At 41.7% G+C, this 25,828-nt stretch overlaps 1 protein-coding gene across 1 annotated transcript in view; it reads right to left on the reverse strand.

Annotated features, from left to right (window-relative positions):
• Positions 1-25,828, reverse strand: part of LOC311034377 (phospholipid-transporting ATPase ABCA1) — a gene marked incomplete at its 5' end in the record, with an annotated part of 244,246 nt that overhangs the window by 206,167 nt on the left and 12,251 nt on the right. Inside the window, 5 exons of the mRNA XM_084042257.1 lie at positions 4,972-5,148; positions 5,996-6,201; positions 11,407-11,604; positions 17,212-17,328; positions 18,606-18,745. Coding sequence (XP_083898383.1) covers positions 4,972-5,148; positions 5,996-6,201; positions 11,407-11,604; positions 17,212-17,328; positions 18,606-18,745 — 838 coding nt within the window. The remainder of the gene's footprint in view (positions 1-4,971; positions 5,149-5,995; positions 6,202-11,406; positions 11,605-17,211; positions 17,329-18,605; positions 18,746-25,828) is intronic.

The raw sequence follows: 25,828 nt of genomic DNA on the forward strand, positions 1-25,828 counted from the left end.
ACTGGTACTGTAGTACTAGAGTACATGTACCTGCAATAAGGCTATAAATAAAATAGACAATTACATGTTAAGAAAATGCAATTTGTATAGCCATCTTATTGTTAAATGTACCTGTAAAATTACCTGTAATTTAATTACTTGAGTTAACTAATTCAATTAGTTACCATCTTTCACAAAATAACCACAGCTGAACAATGAGCATCACCACCCAAAACCAAATATTTCAGACGCTAGCCACACCCCAGGGTGACGCATATATCTTATTTTCATGACTCAAAACATGAATTAATTATTCTACATGTGCTCTGCTGTATAGGAAAGTCACAAAGCAACAATGAGTACATTAACCACATGAACCCTAGTGTCTATATTCTGTAAATGTCATAATAATCAAACAATCGAGACAAAAATAGGAAAACATTCAACAAAAATAGCAGATCACAACGCATACTTATAGATCTGCTATTTTCGCTCTTTGATGTACAGTGAAGTGTATACAGTTTAAGTGGTTAAGGTGGCTAAAAGGCTACATACGCTACAATATTCCTGGTGCTGTATTGTGTTCTCATGTCCATCCTGTGTGCCTCTGACATAATAGCCTATGAGGTCATATCAACACCACAGGGGTCAAGATCTGACCTTCAGCCTTCATGTTGAGACAGTTTAAGGTTCAAATGTATTATATATGTACTATATAATGTATTTTGAACCCAAGAGGACAAGGTTTAAAACAAGGAGAGAGAGAGAGGAAAGTGAATAATCTACAGCATTGTGTGTGTGCGTGCGTTGTTAATACACAATGGACAAACTGAAGTATGTGTATGTATTCAGAGATTCTATCTTCCTTGCAAACTTTCATAATTCATCAAATTTGCAGGTAAATGCATTTCATTTTCTAGTTGGCACTGAAGACATTACACTCATCATTGCTATAGCAATGATGCCTTTTTCATCAGTCTATCCTTTCTGTTGATAAAAAATACCCATTTCATATTCTCAAGGTAGCTCTATTTTATGTTAATGAGACATCTAAGAATACCTGAATTCTCTGCTGTCTTTATTCTTTTTTAAGATTACATTTTAAAGTCAGATTAGTCCCTTGGTTTAACCCATTGATACCTGGAACGCATCTGTGTCACTTTAGATGTCTTTGGCTATTCAAAAATAGCAGATATACAAGCTCATAGCGCGGCACCGAGTGCCGCGCTACGAGCTTGTAGATCTGCTATTTTTGAAAAATCGTGAAAATTATTCTTTTATATTTTTTTCCGAAAAATTGTTAGGATTTTGATTTTTTTAGACGCTGCCTCAGGTCTTAATGCGTTAAGTGAGAAACCATTACAGTGCAGTACAAACATGTTCATCTGAATGCACAATGCTCTTCCATTGCTTTTGGCTGGCGACAACACAATGGCAGATGAAAATAATTACCAGGATGGCTCCATCGCATCATGCCTGCCTGCGTTTAGTGCATCTTCCTTCTTGTGATTCCACCCTCAATTATTTATGAATGAAATAACAGTTTTCAAGTGTTAATAATTTACGGAATATAATTTACGGAAATGCCCAAATGGCTAAGCGGGCGAAAGAGTAAATGGCGGAGGGATTGAGGGTATTGCACTGCTTTATGGCTCCCATTTATCTTCTGTAATTATTAATCCCTTGTTTTAGAATGAGGAAACTGAGACAATGGGCTTGGTGTTAGGAAATAAACCATACTTTGATTGTCTAATCTCAGATCGTTATCACAAGGCTGAGCACTTCTCGTCTAAGAACCATTTCCTTACATGGCATACAGTTTGCATACAATAAATCACAAAGCAGCAAGAAATCTATTTCCAACTCTTGACTTGTACTAAGATGGTACGTGGTACCCGATTGCCTCTGCACTGTTTGCAGGGTTTTTGTCATGCCAAACTGAGGAAAATGTCTGGAATTATAATATGAGCTTGTTATTACATTAAAAATAGTAATACTACTACTACTACTAATAATAATAATACTAGTAATAATAATAACTTGAATTTATATAGCGCCTTTCAAAAACCCAAGGACGCGATTACTGTATCCACCTGTTTCCTAGGCTTGTGTTTTCCACTTCCTGTCGGATTTCATTGGATATCATTAGTCATCTGACCGGTTTCATTGGATTTCATTGGATCAAAAGACAGGAAGTGGAACACAGTGAAAAGCCTAGGAAACAGGTGGATACAATTTTTTTTTAAAGTCTTCAACCAGATGTCCTTAAATATTAAAATTCCACAACGCATTGTAACCTTTTTAAATTCGATAGTCGAAAAAAATAGACAGTTTTCTATATTTATCTCTAATTTTATTTATATTTTTGAGAACCAAATATAAAAATGTATATTTTATTTCACCACCTCACCAACTCCACTGTGACAAATTCCTTGTAGAATTCTTGGATTCTTCCAAAGGCAAAACGGTCAACAGGAACGTAGGCTACAGTATGGTATATAGACGCATGATCTGGATGTGTTGAACGCAAGTGGAAAATATTGCAGTGCTTTGATAGCTGCAGAGAATCATGGAACCACAGCGCGATTATCAGTCATGGGGAGCTAGGTTTTTCATGGAGAACCACTAGCACACAAAGGCGAAGACTAAATCAATAAAACCATTACTGCCAATGTGGTTTTAATAGCACTAGTATTTTCTCATTGCATGTCTCCAAGGCATCTATCAGAGCGCCGTCATTTAACCCATTGAGACCTGAAGCCGATTCTACATGTCTCCTAAATCTCAACAGTTTTCTGAAAAACGTATGTTTCTATATCAGTGGTGCTCAATCTTTTTCATGTCAAGGACCCCCAAAATTATATGTATATGTACCCCCATCAAAATATTTTGTTCCAGGGACCCCCAGAAGCAAAGATTTGAGTTAAAAATGTTCGCTTAAAAATATGTATATATTCAAAGATTTGCACACATTTTCACGATTTTTCAAAAATAGCAGATCCGCGCTATGAGCTTGTATATCTGCTATTTTTGAATAGCCCAAAGTGTAAAATAAAGCTTTTTAGCTCAAATCTAAAAATGACAAAGTTCCAGGTCTTAATGGGTTAAAACAGTGGTTCTCAAACATTTTCATGTCAGGCATGAGGCATCCACAAATTGATGTATATTTGGCCTTGGACCCCCCATTCAAAAAGATGTTATGACAGACACCCCCTTAAAAGAACCTTTGTGATGCGTGTTTCAAAATGATAGTTGATCTATAAGCTCACAATGCGTCACATTACAACCCATTCTGAGCTTGTACAGTAGATGTGCTATTTTCAAATATATCCGAAGTATAAAACAGGGTTACTGTCATTAAACTGTTCCTCATTTTGCTGGGGACCCCCTGGAACTCCCTAAACGTCCCCTGGGCGTTCCCGGACCCCTCTTTGAGAACCACTGATTTAAAACAACTTACTGTACAAACATTACTGGCAACACAACGGTTTCTTCAAAACAGTGTCGAAAATTATTTTATGAGTTTCTTTTAGTTTTGCACCTGCAACCCATTGAATATGGCTTTGTTGGCTATGCGTATATGGTGGAGCAGTAACCACTTAAACCATATATACTTTGTTGACCGCGGCCCCCCAGGGGTCTATATTTGGTCAGCTCCTTTTGTGTCCTCTCTCCACCAAATCTCTTCGCAGAAAACAGCTGAGCTCATAACGCGTCATGTTTTGAGCATGTAGATCTGCTATTTTCACCGAATGTTCACCCGTTTTTTGCCGAACGTTCGCACATTATGAAATGCCCAGAATAGGGAGATGCCAGGGTTCATGTGGTTAACAGACCATGATTTCTTTATTGTATTTATGAATTGCATAGTCTCTGCGATATCCCCATGCGGTGTGACTGTTTTGTATCTGCTGAAAGGAAAGGGGCTGTATTGTGTGGCTGGGTTTAAATCTCCCCGGTAATTATCTCCTCTCTTGATGGCATCACTGGGCTTTGCCTTTATTAATGGATATCATAACGCTGCATGGATGGGAGTAATTTCCCAGACTCCGAGGAAATCTGGGGCTGCAGAAGATTAAGAGCCGTTGCTGCATCATTTCTCTCCCTTGGCGAATGATCTAATGTGCTAGAGGACAGCACTATTGACGGATACCTAGCCAACACGAAACGGAGCGATCCTATCAATCTGAGCATACGATATGATGGACTTGTGTGAGGCATATGAGGTATAGTATCTACACCTTATTTATTTGAGGATGAAAGCTGATTTCAAACGAAAGGAGGGAGGATAGGGATCTAAGCAAGTAGCCTTAATAATTCAAGCCGGCATCGGGCATTCAGGGACAGGATCTGCAGCTTGACTAAAATCAATAGACTGGGACGTCTCTCTTCATTTGTGTTTGTTTCCCCCTTGCCTAACCACAACCCATGTCCTTCAGGATAAAATGTAACGCTGGCTTTGAATATTAACGCATTAAGACCGAGAACGTGTCTGTGTCATTTTTTTCATTTCTTTGGCACCGAGTGCCGCGCCATGAGCTTGTATATCAGCTATTTTTGAAAAACCATGAAAAATATTTTTTTTGATTTTTTTTTCAAAACATTTTTAGGATTTCGTTTTTTTTTTTAATCGCCTCACGTCTTAATGGGTTAACATTAGTGGGAAAGGTAGCCTCCCTCATTTTTTTTGGTCGACGGCCAAAAACACGAGCGTGCGCGCAACTGCACGTGTATAGGGAAAAAAAGACCAAACGCAAGAGAGAGAGGAGGCTAATAGAAAAAAACACAGAGGTGGCATCTTCAACGTCTCCGCGGGGAAATTTGAAGAGCCTAAATAACTGATAAAACTATAACTCAGCACAGTGCAGTAGTGGCAGGCAGTGAGTGGCAACTCCCTGGAGTGGAGCAGAACGTTATTGCGGTAATACCTTCTTCCCTTTCCTTTCCCTCTAATCACCAGGGCCTGACAGATAAAAGCTTCTCGGTACTCACGCGTCGTCCGTATAGCAAGGGTACGGCATCTGCTGGGCGAAAACGCCGAGGGCCTGGGCCTCGTCCACGTGCGTCCGTATGATGCCGTGGTCCATCATGTCCTGCAGATAGGCGAAGCCTCCCCATATATAGCGCAGGTCATTAAAGGCGCTGTCTCGGGCGCCGGGAGACCATGACCTTGTTATGAGGACACACATCACAGTCCCGCGTTAGGAAGGAATAGGCGGGAAGTTGCAGCGGTACATCCGTTATTGTCTCATATCCACTGTCAGCGCATCATCGCTGGGGCTTAACCCATTAAGACCGGGAAAGCATCTGTCATTTTTAGATTTTAACCACTATCTTATACTTTGGCTGTTCAAAAACAGTAGCTCCACAAGCTCATAGCGCCGCACCGAGAGCCGCGCTATGAGCTTGTAGAGCAACTATTTTTTGGAAAATCTTGAAAATGTGTGCGAATCTTTGAATATATATATTTTTAAAGCAAACATTTGTAACTCAAATCTTAGCTTTTGGGGATTCTACAGATATCTTCTAAATCCTAACAGTTTTTTTTTCAAAATATGTTGTTCCAGGGACCCCCAGCAGCAAAGATTTGATTTAAAAATGTTTGCTTTATAAAAATATATATATATATTCAAAGATTTGCACACATTTTCACAATTTTTCAAAAATAGCAGATCTACAAGCTCATAGCGCGGCACTCGGTGCCGCGCTATGAGCTTGTATATCTGCTATTTTTGAATAGCCAAAGAAATGACACACAGATGCGTTCCCGGTCTAAATGGCTTAACAACCGTGCATTCAAAGAATAAATCTTCCCAAGGCAGGAATTTTCAGGCCATGCAGTGTTGTCTAACTTAGTATAGTACGGGCAAATGATAGCTCAGATATTTGCCTTTGCAAAAGCAAGTCACACAGAATGAAGGGAGAACATTCACACATCACATTTTGGTTTAGTTTTTTGAGGGAACTGTCAGTTGCCACGTTATCTAACGAATAACTTTCGCTTGCATCACCTTACCTCTCCTTAAGCTCATCGGTGCGCTCGATCTCGTCGATGTCCATGCGGATTTTGTACTTGACGTACGGAGGGGGGAGGCCGGCGTCGGGCAGCAGGTTCTCAAAAACAATGCCCGCCCAGTATTTATCGTCCTCGAGGAGCTCCAAGGCTTTGCTCACCAGATGTCCCTCGGTGGGGGATGCCTCAAACTTATTCAGGTCCAGACACTGTCAATAAAATAAGAGTGTCGCTACAAAGTCAGGCAAAAAGGCGGAGGAGGAAAAAGCCATGTGTTCTGAGAAGAGACTCTGTTCATTCATTTCACTTTGACAATTGACATCATTTTTATATTATGAAATGTACTCTACATTAAAAAGTCTACAATGTCTACTCTAGACCATTGGTTCTCAAAGTGGGGTCCGGGGACCCCCAGGGGTACCTGAGGGGGTTCCAGGGGGTCCCCAGCTAAAGGATGGACAGGGACCAAATGGACTCTTATGGGTCTGTAACTCTGAGAGTGTACAAATGGAACCAAATGGACCCTAACGGGTCCATTTGGTTCCATTTGTACACTCTCAGAGTTAAATTAACATTGATTTTACAATATGAATTGGGGTCCCAGAGATAGAGATGCCATTAAATGGGGGTCCGTAGCCTAATGCATGTCAAACTGGGGGTCCTTGTAATTAAAATGGTTGAAATCGCTGCTAGAGAGCCCTAAAAATCTTCTATTTTGGGGGTCCCTGGCTTATCTTTTCAAATGGAGGTCCGCGGTCTAATAAGTGTCTATTTGGGGGTCCTTGGCACGAAAAAGTTTGAGAACCACTGCTCTAGACAAAAAACAAAAGACAGAATAAGAGGGAATAAGATAAAACATACAGTGACTATAGCAGGAAGGCAGTGGCATTGATAGAAAAGCTACTCGTTAAGCTTTTTGACACTCAAACAGTGTGGAGTGGCGTTCCAGTCTGTGCAGAGCTGCCGATGGGGGGGGTGTGTGGGGGTGGAGGTAACTTGTTACTATGTTGTGAGCTTCAGCAGAGAGACGGAGGTTTACTTGCACTCCCCGTTCCGTATAGCCTCATGTCCATGTTTCATGGAGACAGTGCTGTGGGAAAAGTCATCCGGGGGAAAAGTCGGTCACACCTGACAGCTGTCCTCACATTTCAGTGCTGAACTGGTTTGTTATCGTGTCTCCCATTGGAGGCTTTAGCATTGGATTCTATATCCAGCCACGGGAAGAAAAAAAAAAAATCTCTGCAGCCATTTTTTGTTCAGAGTGGACTGATGGGGATCGTGACTGGAATCCACATTTGGGAGAGAAACAGCCCGTGACTGGGAAGCAGCTGTTATCAATGACATCGCAAACACATACTGTACAGTATGGAATTCATTCTGGCGCATGTTTATTTTTTAGATTACACAATGCGACAGCGCATAATTGCTGCATTAACCCATTAAGACCTGAGGCTGATTCTTACTAATGTCTTCTAAATCCTAACAGTTTTCTGAAAAACGTATGTTTCAATATCAGTGGTTCTCAAACTTTTTCATGTCAAGGACCCCAAAATTATATGTATTTGGCCGCCGACCCCCATCTCAAAATATGTTGTTCCAGGGACCCCCAGAAGCAAAGATTTTAGTTAATGTTTGCTTTAAAAGAATATATATATATTCAAGGATTTTCACCCATTTTCACGATTTTTCAAAAATAACTTTGGGCTTGAATAGCCCAAAGTGTAAAAAATAATGCTTTTTAGCTCATATCAAAAAATGACACAGATGCGTTCCAGGTCTCAATGGGTTAAAAGAAGGTCTTTGCAGCTCTTTTCCTACGTAGAGCTTTAAATCTCCTCGCCGTTCCTTAGCCAAAATAAGAAGGAAAAAAAAAAAAACGTGAAGTCAGCGCCATGCGTTGCCCTTATCGAACGTCATGACACCAGGAGGGAGAGCGTAAGCATGTCTAGAAACGTCCACGTTTGGCCCCTGAACTGCTGGGCGACGTGCTAAATCTAAGATGTCAAGATAATATGGCTGATCTGACTCAGGTTGAGGAACTGGTCCCCCCTGCTGATAGCCGGTCCCAATCCCGTCTTGGCCTAATTCAAGAAGATTCCCCACAACACATACGACAGACGGTACATGATGGACACGGACACACCATGCTTATAGAGGCCTATATGCGTGTGCCCACCCACTGATAGCCGCGAGATGAGATTAGCACGGACGGATCTCCACGGTGCGATAAACATTATGCTGTCAGCCCCCACGGCCGTGTTAAGGCATAGGCAACATACTGTAAATGGTAAATGGTGCATTTATATAGAGCTTTTTATCCAAAGCTTTTATCCATTGTGCATTACATTCACCCATTCACACACACATTCACACACCGATGGCGGAGAAAACCATGCAAGGCGCCAACCTGCTCATCGGGAGCAATTAGGGGGTTACCCCGACACCGACTCTGGGGGAGCCCGGGATCGAACTGGGAACTCCGGCCACTCTACCCCTGAGCCACTGCCTCCCCTAGCATACTGTATGTCGGGCATAAACCTCCATCTAATCTCCATATTTTAACTTTGTGTTTTCTCGTAAATTAACGCCCTTATTGATCATACAACAGCGTCACACAAAAGTAGCAGATCTGCAAGCTCGAAAAGCGGTGCGAAGCGGCGCTTTACGAGCTTGTAGATCTGATACTTTTGCTATTTTTTTATTTGAATTCTATTTGAACGGTTTTGGACATTTCCACCCCACGATACTGTATGTGCCTATGTGCATATTTTGTTCCTTTTATTTCAAATAAAATATCGCTGTGCCTATAGTTGGGGGCGTGGGTGAGCCTCTGAGGTCACATCAGCCGAGTTGGTTTGGTTTTAGAGGGTACATTAAGAGTAGCCTACGTACTGTATTACATTTTTTTATACTGAGATAAACAAAGTTGCGTATTGACGCATATCCTAATTGTTGTAACAGAATGACGCACAGCTTCCAGCCCATATGGCCAGTCCTCCAGTCTCAAGGCGTGCTGGACTTCCGCCGCACCAAAAGAGCAAGTCGATGTGCTCATCTAGGAGTGATTCAACTCAGGAGTGACAGACAGGGTGACTCATGTCGTCTGTCTTTCTTTAATGATGGCTACATTTCCTTAGCCGTTGTTTGTTTGGTACGCGGTGGGGAGAAAGAAAAAAAAAAGGCTCACTTGATTGGCTGATTTCAAGTGCTGATTTGATCTTTCTAATCAAACCCCATCTGTCACGGACATTGCAGAATTCCATAATCGTCGCTGTCGGGCATGCAGAAACCTTGTATCTCCAAAATTTAAAATAGCAGATCTACAAACTCACAACGCGTTGCAATGTGAGCTAAATCCATAGGAAAATGTGTTAACATAGCATCACAATCATTTTAACCTTTTATACTTTGGCTATTGAAAAATAGCAGATCTACAAGCTCATAGCGCGGCACCGAGTGCCGCGCTATGAGCTTGTAGATCTGCTATTTCTTTTTAAATACATTTCTGCAAACCTTTTGAATATATATATTTTTTAAAGCGAACATTTGCTTAATAAAAAAGGAATGGTTTTGGACGTACAAGGTTTCCACCTGACAGACACGATATGAGCTAAATCCACACAGATCTTCATAAGGCTTCAACGAATGTGCTACAGTCACATTTTCATTCAACAGGAGATACAAAATAAATGCAATTCATGCTTCAAGGTCTTTGTCCTCGTGCTACTACTTTGAACCATGGGAGGTATGGAACATCTCCATCTTTCCGCACGTATACTATGAGCATGTACAGCCCTCATCATGGGACCACGTTGACTTATATATATATTTTTAAAAAGCCCATCAAGAAAGATGCGTCCTTTATTCTGTCTATTTTGAGAAATGCAATTTCCATCATGGGCAGAGAAATGAATTGTATTACCTTGGAATTTCACCGGCCATGTCCGTCTAACCCCCAAGGCCCCCTAGCTGCCATCTTAGCTGCCTGTGTATTAACCCATTAAGACCTGGAACTGTGTCATTTTTAGATTTGAGCTAAAAAAGCATTATTTTACACTTTGGGCTATTCAAAAATAGCAGATATACAAGCTCGTAGCGCGGCACCGAGTGCCGCGCTACGAGCTTGTAGATCTGCTATTTTTGAAAATTCGTGAAAATGTGTGCAAATCTTTGAATATATATATTTTTAAAGCGAACATTTTTAACTCAAATCTTTGCTTCTGGGGGTCCCTGGAACAAAATATTTTGATGGGGTTCCGCGGCCAAATACATATCATTTTGGGGGTCCTTGACATGAAAAAGATTGAGCACCACTGATATAGAAACATACGTTTTTCAGAAAACTGTTGAGATTTAGGCGACATGTAGAATCGGCTTCAGGTCTCAATGGGTTAATACTTCGAGGGGGGGTGGGGGGGGGCCTTACTTTGAACATGTGTGTCGATGCGGGGAGAGAAGGGCATCGCTGCTAAACCACCTCGGAGATCAATAAATCAATGTCGGCCATCTGTGTGTGTGTGTGTGTGTGTACGTTCCTACCTGGCCATATCACCGTTTGTTCTGTTCTGTGCCTTTCATTATAGAATGTAGAGTAATGTACATGCTGAAAATAGGGTTTTCATAATGTTCTTTTTTTTTTTTTTTTTTACACGATGACCATCGAAGCACTCACTGTATTACTACAGTACTGTACTGTACTGTACTGTACTGTACTGTATGTCTCCCTATGTCTATGTTTTTGACAGCTTGTCAAGACAAGGTCATCAAACATTTATGAATAAAAAAGAAAGGAAAAGGAGCTGAGTGAGACGGAGCGAGGAGGATGAGGGATGAAAAAAAATGGAAACTAGCCCATTAAGACCTGGATCTGTGTCATTTTTAGATTTGAGCGAAAAAAGCATTTTTTTACACTTTGGGCTATTCAAAAATAGCAGATCTACAAGCTCGTAGCGCGGCACCGAGTGCCGCGCTACGAGCTTGTAGATCTGCTATTTTTGAAAAATCGTGAAAATGTGTGCAAATCTTCTGAATATATATATTTTTAAAGCGAACATTTTTAACTCAAATCGTTGCTTGTGGGGGGTCCCTGGAACAACATATTTTGATGGGGGTCCGCGGCCAAATACATATAATTTCGGGGGTCCTTGACATGAAAAAGATTGAGCACCACTGATATAGAAACATACGTTTTTCAGAAAACTGTTGGGATTTAGGAGACGTGTAGAATCGGCTTCAGGTCTCAATGGGCTAGAGGAGCTTGATTTCCTTCATCAGAGCTGCATTTATCGGATATAAAAAAATAATAAGACAAGCGGCTTATTGTTTGAGACATAATAATAATAATACATTTTTAAAAACTGGAATAAAAAGGACAAAGGAAGGATAATAAAATAAAATATAAAAGAATCACAAACCCCGAGGAACTTGGAGAGAAGCTCCAGGACCTCTGTGGTGCCGTTGTAAACGTCGCGCCAGTCGTACGCGGGCATGCCCTCCGGGCGGTCTTCCGGCGGTCCGTTGTACAGGAAGTTGTCCAGAAGCTCCGCCGTCCATCCCGTGCCGTTGAGCCGCTGGTCAAGAGTCGCAGCAAACAGTGGATTGGCCAGCAACGCCTGACATTTTGGAAACACAAAGTAAGAGGATTTTGTTTGATTCTTGGTTGTTTATTGTCATTAGGGGGTGTTTTTGTTTTGTTTGTGGGGAAAGCTTTCGCAGGACAATAACAGATCGACTAGCTTGCGTTGCGACACGTTGTGTGTGAGCTTGTGAAGCGGCTATTTTCAGCGAAAGCTTAGCCACCACAGAAAACAGAAAATACACTAGTACAGAGCCCTGAGGGACTCCACTCAACCATAATGGGTTTAAGTGGTTAACTCTAAGCATGTTTAACCACTTAAAACCCTTGAGTCTTAGTGAAACAAGACTTGAGTTACAACCCTTTTTTTTGCGTCTACACCAAAGCTCAACATTTGAGCTTGTAGATCTGCTATTTACAGCGAATGTCCCCCCCCCCCCCAGAGAATATGGATGCTGGGGTTCAAGGGGTTAAATGTTTGGGGGGGGGCTACCATCTCCTTCGGTGGTGGCTCTGCCGTTCACTTTTTATGCAGAATTAATTAGAAGCAATAAGCTAGATGGCACTGTTGTACTTCAGCCTCTACACACACACCATCCACATACAGCCAGCCAGCCAGGCATTTCTCATAGTGTGGTCGGCTATAGCTTATGCACACACACACACAACCCCACACACACACACACACACACACACACACACACACACACACACACACACACACACACACACACACACACACACACATTTACATAACCGGGGACACATGCTGACATGTGTGGCATGTGTGCTGCTCAAATACACACGGAGAGAGAGAGTGTGTGAGAAAAAGGCATGTGTAAAAAAAAAAAGTGGCATATGCACACATGCACACACGTCTGCATGCACACACACATATTCCCCACCTTCCCCTCATTCCGTTCCTCCTGTGTGATACAAACATGTTTGCCGTGCCTGCCTGCATGTACATCCAGTCAGCTTGGCTCATGCCTCGGGCTGTGATTGCTGTCACAACGCTAAGAGCTAATAAAGAGGATATGCTAATATATATGCAAATATACAGTAACCTTGCTTTCCAATCTGTGTGCATTATGTGTGTGTGTGTGTGTGTGTGTGTGTGTGTGTGTGTGTGTGTGTGTGTGTACGCATGTTTGTGAATGAGTGTCGGGGAAAACGATGGCTCTGTGGCTCCTCATACAACAGGGACTTACGTAATTAGGTAATTGACAACATTAGTTTATCTGCACTCTAACGTACGAAGCACAACCACTCCCTTCCGTCAACTTTAACTGTTTTCGTATTTTCTCTGCTGCCATGAAATGGATGACCATTTAATAATAACGTTAATTGACACCGGCGTTATAAGCTGAAATTCAACTCGAGTCATTATTTAGCTGGTGGCATGGCATGCCGAGGAAAAGAACTCAAGCGCACACGTTATATAATTCACATTTATATTTAATATTTATAGAAGAAATTGAGGCTGTCTGGGAACCTCACAACCTGGTTTATCCCTATAGGCAACAGAAATATAGTTTACCCTTATTTTAGTTGGACAAAAAAAAAACGGACAATTGCCGACGCAAAATGTTACGTCAACTGATTTAATTGATTACAGCTTTGACCTGCACAGGTGGGTTGTCATGTTGTGTTTGTCTGTGGGAGGACCACAATGGAAATCAGTCCTGGACTTTTCATTCTTTTCTTTCCAAAATGTTGTATGATGAGGATTTGTGGGTTGTATGCAATCCAAACAAACTGAACTAAAATAAACGACTGCAAACTAAACTACTGTAAGATGTATGCTCGGCAGCACGCTCACTGGCATTTCAGTGTCAACAAGTCTGAGAAGATTTCAGTTAACCTTAGGTCAGTGTCAAATGAAGTAATCTCTATGCTGCCGTGTTTGACATTTGGGAAAATCAGGGTGTCCATTTTCGCCAGTGATATATCACACATTGTATTAAAGGTATGTGTATTTTAAAATTCACAAGGTGATCTGAAACAGCAGTGACCCGTTTTGCAAGAGCACTGCAATGATTAACATAAATGCTATATCTCCGTCCAGTCACCATTGTATTGAATAATATAAAAGTCCTATATTTATTTTTTTATGTGACTAAAATTATATAAATATTGGCATCAAAATATGCTTACTAAAAGAAAGATCTACAAGCTCATGGTGCGTCACATCGCGGCGCGTTGTGAGCTTGTACTGTAGATGGATCTTATATAAAAGTACCTCAAAGTCAAACTTGTACTTAAGTACAGCACTTGAGTAAATGTACATTGTTACTTTCCACCACTGGTCTACCGTATCTGCCAAATGTTCAGTGGCATTTCGGCCACAGAGTTGTGGATATGCCATTTAACCTTGTTGGTCATGTGTCAAATTAAATGATCCAACATGAGACGGTCTTAAAGGAAAATAAAAAAGTGAGATGTATTCAGTGGCCTTTTAAAAATGGGGGGAAATGGTCTGGTCCCCACGGCAAAGAGCCAATGAAACCTCAAATCAATCCTTTTAATATTTTCAAACACGGGGTCGTTTCCATGATGCAGTAACACCTGTTCTTAACATTTGCTCTGTGGGCAGCCAGTGTAGAGTACTTGATGTGCTGGAAATAATGTGTTTCCTACAGATGCATAGGACATGTCAACGCAAACTCCATAAGATCCCTCTAGCATTCTGCCATTAACCCATTCAATCCGGGAACGCATCTCTGTCATTTCAGATGTATTTGGCTCTTCAAAAATAGCAGACATACAAGCTCATCGCGTGGCATCGAGTGAGCTGAGTAGATCTGCTATTTTTGAAAAATCTTGAAAATGTGTTCAAATCTGTGAATATAATATACTTTTAAAGCGAACATTTGTAAAATATGTTGTTCCAGGGACCCCCCAGAAGCAAAGATTTGAGTTACAAACGTTTGCTCTTTTCACGATATTTCAAAAAATAGCAGATTTACAAGGTCATAGCACGGCACTTGGTGCCACGCTATGAGCTGGTAGTTCTGCTATTTTTGAATGGCCAAAGAAATCTAAAATTACGCAGATGCGTGGCCGGATTGAATGAGTTAACATTACATTTCAGTTTGTGGCAATGCTAATGGGGCGGCAGTGGCTCAGGTGGTAGAGTGGCCGTTTGGAAACCGGAAAGGCTCCTCCTGGCTTCATGTTGATTCACAGCTTGAGCAAGACTCTAAAAACCCTAACTGCTCCCGATGAGGTTGGTGCCAGTGTTGATTTCGTCGACTAAAACTATGACGAAAAATGTTTGTCGACTACCTTTTTCACTGACGACAACTAAAGAAAAACGAAAGAAAAACTAAGCTATGATGACTAATACTAAAACTAAATATATTGACGATTTCGTCAACAAATAAAAACTAGACTAAAATGTCAGGGAGTGGAGCAGAGATCCAGTGGAACTAAGAGACAAGTCATTTTATGTTTGGTTGCGCTCTGAAAATAGCAGATCTACAAGCTCACAACGCGTCGCAGCGCGGCGCGTAGTGAGCTTGTAGATCGGCTATTTTCAGCATGCAACCAAGTGTAAAATCAGCCATTACAACGCCATCAAGGCACCGCCAAAATACATTTTAGTCGACTAAATCAACTGTAGATTTAGTCAACTATAATCTTATGATATTTAGTCGACTAAAACTAGACAAAAACTAAAACATTTCAGATGACTAAAACATGACTAAAACTAAATGGAATTGTATTCAAAAGACTATGATTAAAACTAAATAAAAATGTGCTGCCAAAATCAACACTAGTTGGTGTCTTGCATGGTCGCCAGCACTGTCGGCGTGAGAACGTTTGTGTGAATGTGTGTGTAAATGGGTGAATGTAACGCACATCATACAGTGCTTTGGATCGTACAATAGGCCAATGCAGGCAATTACTATAGGTGAAACATTATCCTGGTTTGAATACATTGCTACCTCGAGCATCTCACAGAATGTACACTAAAAAGTAATTATGAAGGACAAACACCATCCTATAGTAAATGAGCCCAGAATGAGGACATGGTATAAAAGAAAAGAATCCTTGAGCAGAAAATTATACTTAGACAAGTGAAATTTGCAATTGGCTTCTGCTTCTTTGCACATTTGACACCGCTGCTAAAGATATATTATAATACCTTCTGCTCTTGCACATTTTGACACTGCTGCTAAATATATCGTAACCGTCTTAAAAGGTTTATCATACCTGCTGTTCTACCTGTACTTCAACTTTATTTCTCTCTTATCTAGATTTTTTCATGCATTACATCCAGTATCATTACTTTTTAAAGTGACGAGTACATCCCTCTTGATTCTCTTGATTCTATCCCTATTTTATAAGGTTTATCACACCTGCTGTTCTACAGTACCTGTACTTCAACTTTATTTCTCTCTTATCTAGATTTTTTTATGCATTACATCCAGTAAGTACATCCCTCTTGATTCTCTTGATTCTATCCCTATTGTATACTTTGTTGGTGAAAAACATGAACAATGTGGTCATGCGACAAAGTATAAATTAGCCCTTACAGTACACCTAAGAACCCTAAATCCTATAACTGCACCGTCGTGGTGGTGTTGGTTGGTGGTGGTGGTGGAGGGGATGGTAATTGCTCCATCAAGGTAAAATGTGTCTGGGACCTTGAAGGACCTCGGCAGATGACAAACCTCCAGGAGCCACCGGTTTCTGCAGAGAGGTGCAGAGGGAACTTGCACGGCTGGGAGAAAATGAAGACAAAGGAGGATTGCTGGCCCATTTGTGTAAAGGTTAGGGCTAGGGTAATGAATACTCTGGCTGTAAGGAGCTCCCAACGTCTGCTCCCCTCCAGCTGCCTATAAGCTCATTTAGAGTGACACCGGAGTAATGTCAGTGCCAAGGAAAGACAGGGAGAGGGAAGGAAGAGCGAGAAAAGGAGAGAGAGAGGGAGAGAGGGAGAGAGAGAGAGAGAGAGAGAGAAGGTATGTGTACTCTCTTTTCCCAGATAATCCCTTCTGCCAGGATGAAAATTATCCTGCACTTATCCATAATTACTTTCCCTCCTCTGTGTCCACATCCCACAGAAGGTGCAGTCCGTTGATATACAGTGCAGGAGATGTGTATATTCTTACCTGCACACTCTAACTGCACATGATATCCCAAGCTACAGTAAAATGAGAATATGTGCTGCTTTTAAAATGTATAAAAGGAGATTTGGAGACTAGTTGAATACATGAACCATTCTAAAGATGGTCATCATAATGTAAAATAATTATATTATGAAAAACTATAAAAGCAGCAGATTCTTATACCAGAAAAAAATCTAACAAAAAAAAAAAAAAAACCTCTCTTGATAGCCGATGCAATCTGTTGCAACATTTATTTTGGCAGTTAAAGTGTAATGTGATGCGAATTGTTGTACGATGACTTGTGTACAGTTAACAGTTTTAAATGTGTGTTTTCATGTTTTGTTTTGCTTTTGAAAACCAACTCTGTGAAATCATTTCATCTCGGAGGACAATAAATTATCTTGTGAAAAGCTGGTACTTGATTTAGCCTACAAACACACAGACATACAAAAAATAAAAAAAATATATATGGCCAAACTTATTTTGGTACTCATCAAGGTGGTTCTGAAGTTTAAATTTAACCTTACCCGTAGCGCATTGACTTGGCGACCATTTTCAAAGAAGTCCCAAACTCGCGGCCCAAGCTCATCCCAAGAGTCAGCAAGCTCTCTCAGCATAGCTAAGGCGTTGAAGGTGCTGTTTGCCTGAAACGAGAAACCGAAATCATACAGTGATTAGCTGCAGCGCAATTCATCTCACTTTTCATCTATTGAAAACATAGCCACTGGGCCATCTCATTTCCTTTCGAGCCTAAGCGAACTTGAAAGTGCGCCACTGTGTACATGACCTATTCCCCAGAGAAAGTCATCACACCCACACCCGTCACCCCCCACAGTGACAAATGTAAATGGGGTTATTTGAACCTCAACAGCGACTTGTAAACAATCTGAATATGCCCTGTGTGAAGAGGGCCCCCTACACGCGCCGAGACCCGAGAAACTTGCTGTGAAGTCGGCAGATTTCGCACTCACTCATTATCCCCACTCAATGTTCCCCACACAAAATCCCTGATGCCTGACTGTTGTTTGTTTTGTTTATGCACTTATCAAAAACGATGTTGATATCTTGGGAGAAATGTCATGAGAAATGCATGACTTTCTCCTCCTCCCCTGAATGAGGTTGCTCGCTGACTTTTTGACTCGTGTGTGTCTTCTGCGGGTGGTCTTAAGAGTTTATACTCGGTATGGAGATTATGTACTGTATGTGTGGATTCCTCCCCCACAGTTATAAGATGCAGCTCAAAAGGACAGTCAGTTAGGTAGGTACCGTGGGGTGCTCCTTCCATTCCGACATCTCACCACTCCGACTAGTGGCTTCCGCGTGCGGTTAAGGTTAGGGTTAGGTATAGGGTTCGTCAACGTCGGAAAGGCGACATGTCGGAAAGGAGAAATGCACCCAGGTACCGTTGCTGATATTTAAAAGAGACAAGATGTTTACATGGAGATCTGAATAATGGAGATCAATAGAAGGTTTGTCAGTTTTAGCAAAAAGGATGTCAACATTTTACTTCTGTGAGCCAAGTGTTGTGTAATGGTTTTTCGGACTCAGGGGTGTGTGTGTGTGTGTGTGTGTGTGTGTGAGTGAGTGAGTGAGTGAGTGAGTGAGTGAGTGAGTGAGTGAGTGAGTGAGTGAGTGAGTGAGAGAGAGAGAGAGAGAGTGTGTGTGTGTGTGTGTGTGTGTGTGTGTTTCTGAGCATGTAGTTGATGGCGTGTGTTTGTGAGTGGTGTGCACTCTTTGACATGGGTCTGCATGATTGTGCATTCATTCTTATACATCTGCCTGAAATAGGTGTGTGTGTGTGTGTGTGTGTGTGTGTGTGTGTGTGTGTGTGTGTGTGTGTGTGTGTGTGTGTGTGTGTGTGTGTGTGTGTGTGTGGTGTGTGTGTGTGTGTGTGTCTGTCTGTCTGTGTGTGTGTGTGTACCTCTTTGACAATGAGACGAGCAGCAGGGGTGTCCGGCGTGTAGAGGACCTTCCCTTGCAGTAAAGGCCTGAAAGTGCTCCAAATGTAACGCAGACCAGGTGTGCTCTCCAGGGTTTCAATCAGTGTCTGACAGAATACACCTGTAGAGAGGAGAGGAGATGAGAGAGGACAGAAGAGGAGAGAAGAGGTGTTCAACAAGACATGCTATTTTCAATGAAAGTGGGCAGACTGGTCCCCATGTATTCATTGTACATTTGACACAGGAGAAAGCCACAGGCAGGGATTTAATTGTACATTAAGGGAACGTACAGTAGTGTCGGCCTCAAAACAGACGTCTAAACCACTTATCGCTACTATACTGTGCCATCACAGTCAGTCAGTCAGTTTGTTAGATAACAATATCAAAAGACACCTACTATATCATGTTTGTCGCATGTGTATGAAAATAAGTTAATGGACTTTTGTATTGACGCTGATGTTAAATAACCCTATATGTTACATTTGACACATTTGTCTTCGTGAGTTAAACTAATGACAAAATCAATACTACAGCACAAACGCATCAATACAGGCAATGACTGATTTAGCTACAGTGAAATGTTATATACATGTTAAATGACAACTGCTAATCACGAGGCACGCCGTCGGCCACACACCAGACGTGTAATGTTAATGCAAAATAGCGAGATGAATCAGAATCATCTTGTAAAAAAGGCCACTTTACCTCCTGAGCTTTATTGTCAAAGTTTAGTTCATGAAATACATACTGAATGCATAAACATATGCAGGTGTATTCATAACACGCCACCCTGAGGCGACATTAAAGAAAGTAGCAGCAGGTGCAGTGTTCTTAAGGTGCAGTTCAATAGGCCGGTTTGTGCAACAAGAGAAGGTGTTAACCATGTGTTCACATACTGTAGGTATAATCCACCTCCAAGAAAAATAAAACCTAAAAAAGACACGTACTGTTTACAGGAGTAGCTCAATATTATGGGTAAAATGAATGCAATTATCTCACTTCACAATACACAATTATTCACTTTCCAGTGAATGTACTGTTAAGTAGCAAAATAAAATAAAATATGGAGTACTGTATGATGGGGAAAAACGCATCAATAACCTACAGGCTACTATGATCATTCATAATTCAAAGTATCTACCACGGCCAGTGCTTTACCAGAATGGGAGGGTTGAACACTATACTACTGGTTGAGGAGTGCAAGAATCCGAACCTGAACAATTTCCAATTTGTGTGCTGTGTTTCTGTGTTGGTCTAGCTGACCATTATGTTGGGTCTCCAGACAGTAATTGGTCATCTTGTGGCCAATTTGGCTAACAGTCTGCTATAGCGCATGGTCCATGACATATCCCAGCATGTCACAACATGTCTGTTCCCAAGCATCATTCATCTTCTGTTAGCCGAACGCCTCTGATCTGCCTTCTCAGTTTTGTGGCACACTGCTGGCCTTAACCCATTAAGACCGGGAACGCATCCTTGTGTCATTTTAAAAATAGCAGATCTACAAGTTCATAGCGCCGCACCGAGTGCCACGCTATGAACTTGTAGATCTTCTATTTTCAAAAAATCTTGAAAATGTGCGCAAATCTTTGAATATATATTTTTTTAAAGTGAACATTTTTAACTCTGTTACAACTTCTGGGGGTCCCTGGAACAAAATATTTTGAGATGGGGGTCCACGGCCAAATATATATATATTTTTTAAACTGTTAGGATTTAGAAGACATTTGTAGATTCCCCCAGAAGCAAAGATTTGAGTTACACATGTTCGGTTAAAATATATATATATTCATTCAAGATTTGCATAAATTTTCACGATTTAAAAAAAAAATGCAGATCTACAAGCTCATAGCGCGGCACTCGGTGCCGCGCTATGAGCTTGTAGATCTGCAATTGTTTTGAGTAGCCAAAGAAATCTTAAAATGACACAAAGTATGCTTTCCCGGTCTTAAAGGGTTAATGGCTGTTCATCAGACCAACAATAATCTTTACTATCAGTACTTAGTACTATTGCTAGTACTTAGAGTCTCTATTTTATATAACATGAAGTGAGAAAAACGTGTTTAAAATATGTATTTAAATGGGATGCATGCAAAAATATATGACACATGACAAAACATTTAACTATAAAAGGCAGGACGCTACAGCATGAAGTCAACACCAACATAATGTTTATCACACTGAAAAGACATAAACAATTAATGGCACTCATTTTGAGTTCCTGTTCCATCTTCATCCATGCTTGAAAGGCCCATCTACCCTAGACAATTTTCCAGAGAGAGTAGAGAGAGAATGAGAGATGTCAGGTCTGCTGAAACCTCCTGAAAAACAATGTGTCACTCACGCGCACACAAAGTTACAGATGATCGAGCTTGAGTGCACGCAGTACAGTAGGTAGAGTGATAAAACGGAAACCAAAAGGCCTCCTCCTTTCATTATTTGTATGTTGATTTGGCCAAATTTCCACAGATGATACCAACCATTATTGTGTGAATATGTGGGCATAGTCTGGGAGGTTTCGTCTCAAAGCCTGGACAGCAGGGCCGCGGCCACTGATTCAAATCAACAGCCAATGAAGAAAAGGGGGCGGGATCCACATGCAGTGGGCGTTGCATGTAAATAGGAGCGACGGGAAGCAATTTCCCCTTGAGAAATTGCGGCCGCCATTGTTGTGTACTGCTGTTTGCCTCTCGTCTGACTTTTTAGACGAGTTGCACAGCTCTCAGACCGGTAAGAGGCGTGTCCGCTCAGATTCTGAGCGTAAGTTACATCCCGCCCACAAATACAAGGGTTTTGGCCCAGAAGTTCCTCGCCCCTCCCGTTTGTATGCGAGAGCTGGCGAACTTCTGGGAACTCAGATTAATGTGGGCATAACTAAGGTAACTTCCTATATTGACCATCCCGACCGGCTGTCCATTTCCTGTTTCCCTCCCTGGCATGACTTAAAAAACACCTGGTTCTCCAAACACATTGACTGCCAATGACGTGTTTTGACATACTGTATGTCAATCCAACGCCCACACCGCCAATGACGTCTCACGCATGTTGTGCTCTCATGTTGGCGCTCTTCGCTAACCTATGAGTCACCATATGATTACCAGGGAAGCAGGAAATCACATGATCGCAAAAAAAAACAGCCACGTTCATTCCCATTCTAATAGATTTGGAGAAATGTCTTTTTCTCTGCTTTCCGTTGCTCGCTCGGAATCACTGGCGAGGGTAACTATAGACGATGTCTTACTCTGGCGGTTAATGAGTTAACTTAGCAGTGCACCAATCAGTATATGCCTCCCATCAGAGAGACGTTACTGGCCTTTTTCAGCGCAATTAAATGTTTAGACGCATCTTTGCCCCATCGGCCATCGTTTGCGGGTGCTCCTGGGAGGGTCCGTGTGCTGAGAGCTAATGGTTGCTCCTTAGTCTGACCAGCTGTTCTTCCAGGAAAACTGGTGCACACGGTGCAGCACCTCCATAAAGTCTTAACACAGACACCCTGTTCTGGAGCACCGGAACATTTCTCGGTGGCCCGAGGGTTGTTTTGGCCTGCCGTCAACAGCGTTGCCAGATTCTGTGAGAGAAACAAGCAACCATGGTCTAGGAAAACCATCCCAAAAGATGCGACTATGGGCCACATGAGCACTTTAACATATACATCAGCTATTTGAAAATAGCAGATCTACAAGCTCACAACGCGTCGCGTTGTGAGCTTGTAGATCGGCTATTTTCAAATACAATCTTGCGGGGGAAATTATGATAAGCAGATCTGGTAACCCTGGCCGTCAAATTGATCGGTGATAATATAGCAAGCAGGAATGAGTTGACGGACCTCTCAGAAAAGCAAGCATCAGGGGTGAGTCTCACTGTCACCCCAGTGTCCCCAGCGTGAGGGTGCGTGCGCACGTGACATCATCACGTCTCTTGGTGATCCATATAGCAACCAATCTGGGAACCCAGAGCCAACTGAAAAGGAAAAACAGCGACCTCTGCTGTTTGACACTATCTCAGTTGGCTCTGGGACAATGACGACGTAGCACCTGTGCGCAAGGAACCGGGGTTTTGGTCTGCCTTCAGCGCATCACTTCCGGTGGTGCGACTATGTTTTCATTCCCACTAACAATATTTCTACACGGAACACTAACACCACTTCTCCCAGCGAACATGGATCGTTTTGGTTATAGGCCCACTTGTTTCTATGATGAAAGAGCAAGTTAAAATGTGAATATCTTTCCGTGGTTTTGTCTGCTCCGCGGACGCTATTGTTAAATTAGTTTCGGTTCGTATCGAGGGGGGAAGGATCGACGGACACGTGAATCCCACTACATTTGATTGGGTAAAGCGCGGCCTGCTTCCTGATCTGAAGGCACGCCCACTTGTAGGCCAGTGTGTACACGTTATGACGAACCTTCACGACAGATTCCAACGCAGAGCAGAATCTGTTCTTGAGAGATTACATAGCAACTGTCTACACTACAGTTACCTGCTTCTACAGTACCTGCTTTCTCTCTTCTGAAGAAGAGAGAAAGAAGAAAATGAATGCCATAAAAAGCGACATGTTCCACCACAGTATGGTCAGGTCAAGTCAAAAACATTAGCGCATGCACACACACGCACAAATGCAAGCATGCACACACACGCGCGCGCGCACGCACACGCACACACACACACACACACACACACACACACACACACACACACACACACACACACACACACACACACACACACACACACACACACACACACGCAACATAACCATCATGGCTAAGTAGCTAATAACAGAGTGACCAATGGCAGTTTTACACATCTTATGTTTTTGTGGAGAAATGATGTCACAGCAATAAGTGCAACATAGAGATCATGACACTGAGGGAGATATATTTCAACTAGAAAATAATGTTCCTGAAGAAACAGTGTGGGCTCGCTACATTGGCAGCCAGTATGCAGTAGTTAGAATGTTGGTAGAGTATAACTACTGTTAAGGGTGTTGATAGTGTTAAAGTATTAGTAGCGTTAAAGGTGTTAAATTATTAGTAGCATTAGTGTTAAAGTGTTTCTTATCTTTATATTTGGCCTATATTGCGTTACCGTGTGTTATACATCTACTCATACATCTACTTTGAATAACTTTCTTCCCAGATTAAAATATTTGAATTGAATTAATGGACTGATGGTTTGAGTGATCAGAGTTACCTAGGTTTGGGCCAAATTCATGGCCTGAATTGTTTCACTCCACCCCTGATACTAGCTGTCCTGGATTCTTTATGGATTGACTGGTTTTAGCACTACAATATTTGTGTAGCACACATGCAAGACGACATCAACAGTGAAAGGATTGGACACAAAATAGAAAATTAGAGATGTGAATCTTCTGCAAGACAGCGATGACATATTAAGGTGGATGGCTGAGACAAATGCATTGCATTGTGATGCGTTGTGGTTCTTATTTTGACAACAGATGTATATTTTATAACTCAATAGTCGGATCAGAGTAGTGGAGAATCTATATTTCACACCAGGCACTGCCACAGTCAAGTAATTGCTCCGAGCCTCAAGTCAGCCCCTCATCTTACCTGGCGAATTTAATCAATTTGAGTTGTCCCCTGGAGAGAGGCTCAACACAACACGACAGTGAGGCAGGGCTGTGGACACGCGCACGCACACACACACTCCTACACACACCTATTTCAGGCAGATGGATAAGAATGAATGCATAATCATGCAGACCCATGTCAAAGCATGCACACCAGCACTCACAAACACACACACCGTCAACCACATGCTCAGAAATACACACACACACACGCACGCATTCACAAACACACACTTCAATCAAACCATCCCAACGCATTGGATTGCACATGCTTCATTGCACATTGAACCAACTCAAATATGTTTTACTTCGAATGAACATGATTGAAGTCATTTTCAGACACGAAACAGACAAGACCTCGCAATACATCAAAGTGAGACTTAGAAACATAAGAGAGTTTAAGTATGTACTGTATACGTAAGTATGTGTGATAATGTGTGTGTATGCACGGTGCACAGAGGACACTTTGTTGAGTGAAGTGGCCACACTAAGATCGGAGTGACAGCTTTGTTGGGTGCCTGATGAGGCGGCCGTTGGGTATATGTGTAAAAATAATTTATAATGGCGGAAATGAGTGTAGGTATGTAAGTAGTTAATGTATGCAGGTGTTGTAATTGTGTTTCGTATGTCTACCGTAGTCATGTGTGACTTGTATTGCCATCTTTGTCTTCCTGTAAAAGGACCACTATGGAAACAAGTAAAATGTTAACTTTATTGCGTTAACCTCAACATTATTGAAGAAATATACATGTATTTGTCGCAGCGTATGACCTGTTGCTATGACTTTTTGTTAGGTCAAATAAATCAAAATGCATTCAGTTACTACAAAATGAGCATTTCCACATTAAGTGACAAATCAGTGACAGGGATATTAAACGTCATCTAACCCTCATAGGCAAGTTATTTTACTGCAGCTACAAGTAGTATGGATCACTCAAAGAACCACACATACTGTAGGCAGTGTTGCCAGATTTTGTGAGAGAAACAAGCAACCAGGTCTAGGAAAACCAGCCCAAAAGAAGCGACTATGGGCCACATGTGCACTTTAACATATACATCAGCTATTTGAAAATAGCAGATCTACAAGCTCACAACGCGTCGCGATGCGACGCGTTGTGAGCATGTAGATCGGCTATTTTCAAATAAAACCTTGCAGGGAAATTATAATAAGCAGATCTGACAACCCTGACTGTAGGTCTATACTCAACATCTTGCCTGGGCCTTTTGAATAAAACCGCCAGCTTTGAGATAATTAGCAAATGCTGTGCTATAAGTGATGTCACAGAAAACAAGACTGGGTCAAAAGAAACCCAACTTTAAGGCTGGGCTTAATGCGCAGAATTGTGGGTAATTTTGTTAGAGGGATATCCAGTTATATAGTGTGTATAATGTGAATTCCTGGATATGAAATCTGCAATCATCTGCAGTTTTTTTTTTATCTCTGCCAGTCCGGAACGGCTGGGAAGCAGAGATTATGTTTTCACCCATACCGTCCATCTGTGTCTCTGTGACCAGCTAATCTAAAGTTTTAAAATCTAAAGGGACACCTGAAATTGTATTGACAGATTAATAGATGTTGAAACTATTTGGAAAGGTGACGACTGGAAGGCAGCT

The sequence above is a fragment of the Gymnoscopelus microlampas genome (genome assembly GCF_963454915.1).
Source record: "Gymnoscopelus microlampas genome assembly, chromosome: 19".
Classification (NCBI taxonomy): Eukaryota; Metazoa; Chordata; class Actinopteri; order Myctophiformes; family Myctophidae; genus Gymnoscopelus; species Gymnoscopelus microlampas.